General features: G+C 43.9%; 1 protein-coding gene across 1 annotated transcript in view; it reads right to left on the minus strand.

The window, feature by feature from the left end:
• Window positions 1-1,222, minus strand: part of LOC107101317 (myosin-9-like) — a 52,989-nt gene that overhangs the window by 16,914 nt on the left and 34,853 nt on the right. Inside the window, exons 22-24 of the mRNA XM_015400185.1 lie at window positions 522-645; window positions 270-441; window positions 6-159 (exon numbers count right to left, since the gene is read on the minus strand). Of these exons, the coding sequence (XP_015255671.1) occupies window positions 6-159; window positions 270-441; window positions 522-645 (450 nt within the window). The remainder of the gene's footprint in view (window positions 1-5; window positions 160-269; window positions 442-521; window positions 646-1,222) is intronic.

Raw genomic sequence — 1,222 nt, forward strand, 5'->3', positions numbered from 1 at the left:
TGCGCCTCCAGCTCCTCTCCCAGGTCCCTGCGTAGTTTCTCCGCCTTGGAGCGCGCCTGCCTCTCCAGCTCCAGGTCCTCCTGCAGCTCAGAGATCTGCGCCTCCAGCTCCCTGATTTTCTTCTGGGCCGTGTTCTTTGCTGCAGCCTCCTCCTCGATCCTGATTTTTTTTTTTTTTTCAAAGTACCGTCACTCTAAATGTTCATAGGAATCGAGTAAAGCCCGAGTAAAAGCTTAGCGCCCGAGTAAAAGCTTAGCCTTTGGTCTAACCTGGCTAGTGCGGCGAGGAGCTCCTCCTCCTTCTTGGCCAGCTGAGCCCGGAGCTCGGCGATTTGGGCCTGCAGGTCGGCGATCTGGTCGTTGAGCTCCGTGGAGTCTCCCTCCAGTTTACGGCGGTTTTTCTCCAGCTCCTGGCGCAGCTTCTCCTCCTTCCTCAAACGATCTGTTTGGAAAAGATAAAAATGTCACCTAAAAACAAGAACAAACTGACATAGAACATTTAAAAATAGACCAAACACTTGCCTTCTAAATCAGTGATCATGGTTTCATGTTTGTTCTTGAGCTTCTGCAAGCTTTTGGACTTCTCCTCCTCTTCAGCCAGATTTATGGTGAACTCTGAGATCCTCTCCTCCAGCAGCTTCTTTTCCTGCAGTTACCAATAAATACATCGTGTTCACTGGAAAAATGATCCAGAAATAAGTAAAAAATCTTTAAATTAACTGTAATTGTATTTGATTTGAATAGGTAAATGGGATAATTTGCCAATGGAGTATCTTTATTCTTAAAATAAGATAATTAGAGAATATGCACTGGAAATAGGACAATGCGGTTGTCTTGTTCCATTGGCAAAATGTCATTTTTATCTCAATTCAAGAGCAAATGCAGATTCCAAAAAAGTAAAAGAAATCCATTGGACTTTGTTTCCAAGTTTGAAGACGTTTCTCTTCCCATCCAGGAAGCGTTTTGAATTAAAAATGGGTCCGCTGCTTTGGAATGGGGGTCGTTATATTTCTTTGTTAGCCTGTAATACCTGAAACCTGTCCATGTCTCTCAAACCACTTTACAGAGGAACAGAAGACCTTGCCTATTCAGCCAGGCCAACAATTCCCTTAAAAAAAAAAGCACTTTCAGAAACATAGACAGGTTTCGGGTATTTCAGGCTACCAAAGAAACCAAACGACCCCCGTTTCGTCAGAAATATGCATGTTTTCTAGGCCAAAACA

Source organism: Cyprinodon variegatus, unplaced genomic scaffold (genome assembly GCF_000732505.1).
Source record: "Cyprinodon variegatus isolate N-32 unplaced genomic scaffold, C_variegatus-1.0 Scaffold1080, whole genome shotgun sequence".
Lineage (NCBI taxonomy): Eukaryota > Metazoa > Chordata > Actinopteri > Cyprinodontiformes > Cyprinodontidae > Cyprinodon > Cyprinodon variegatus.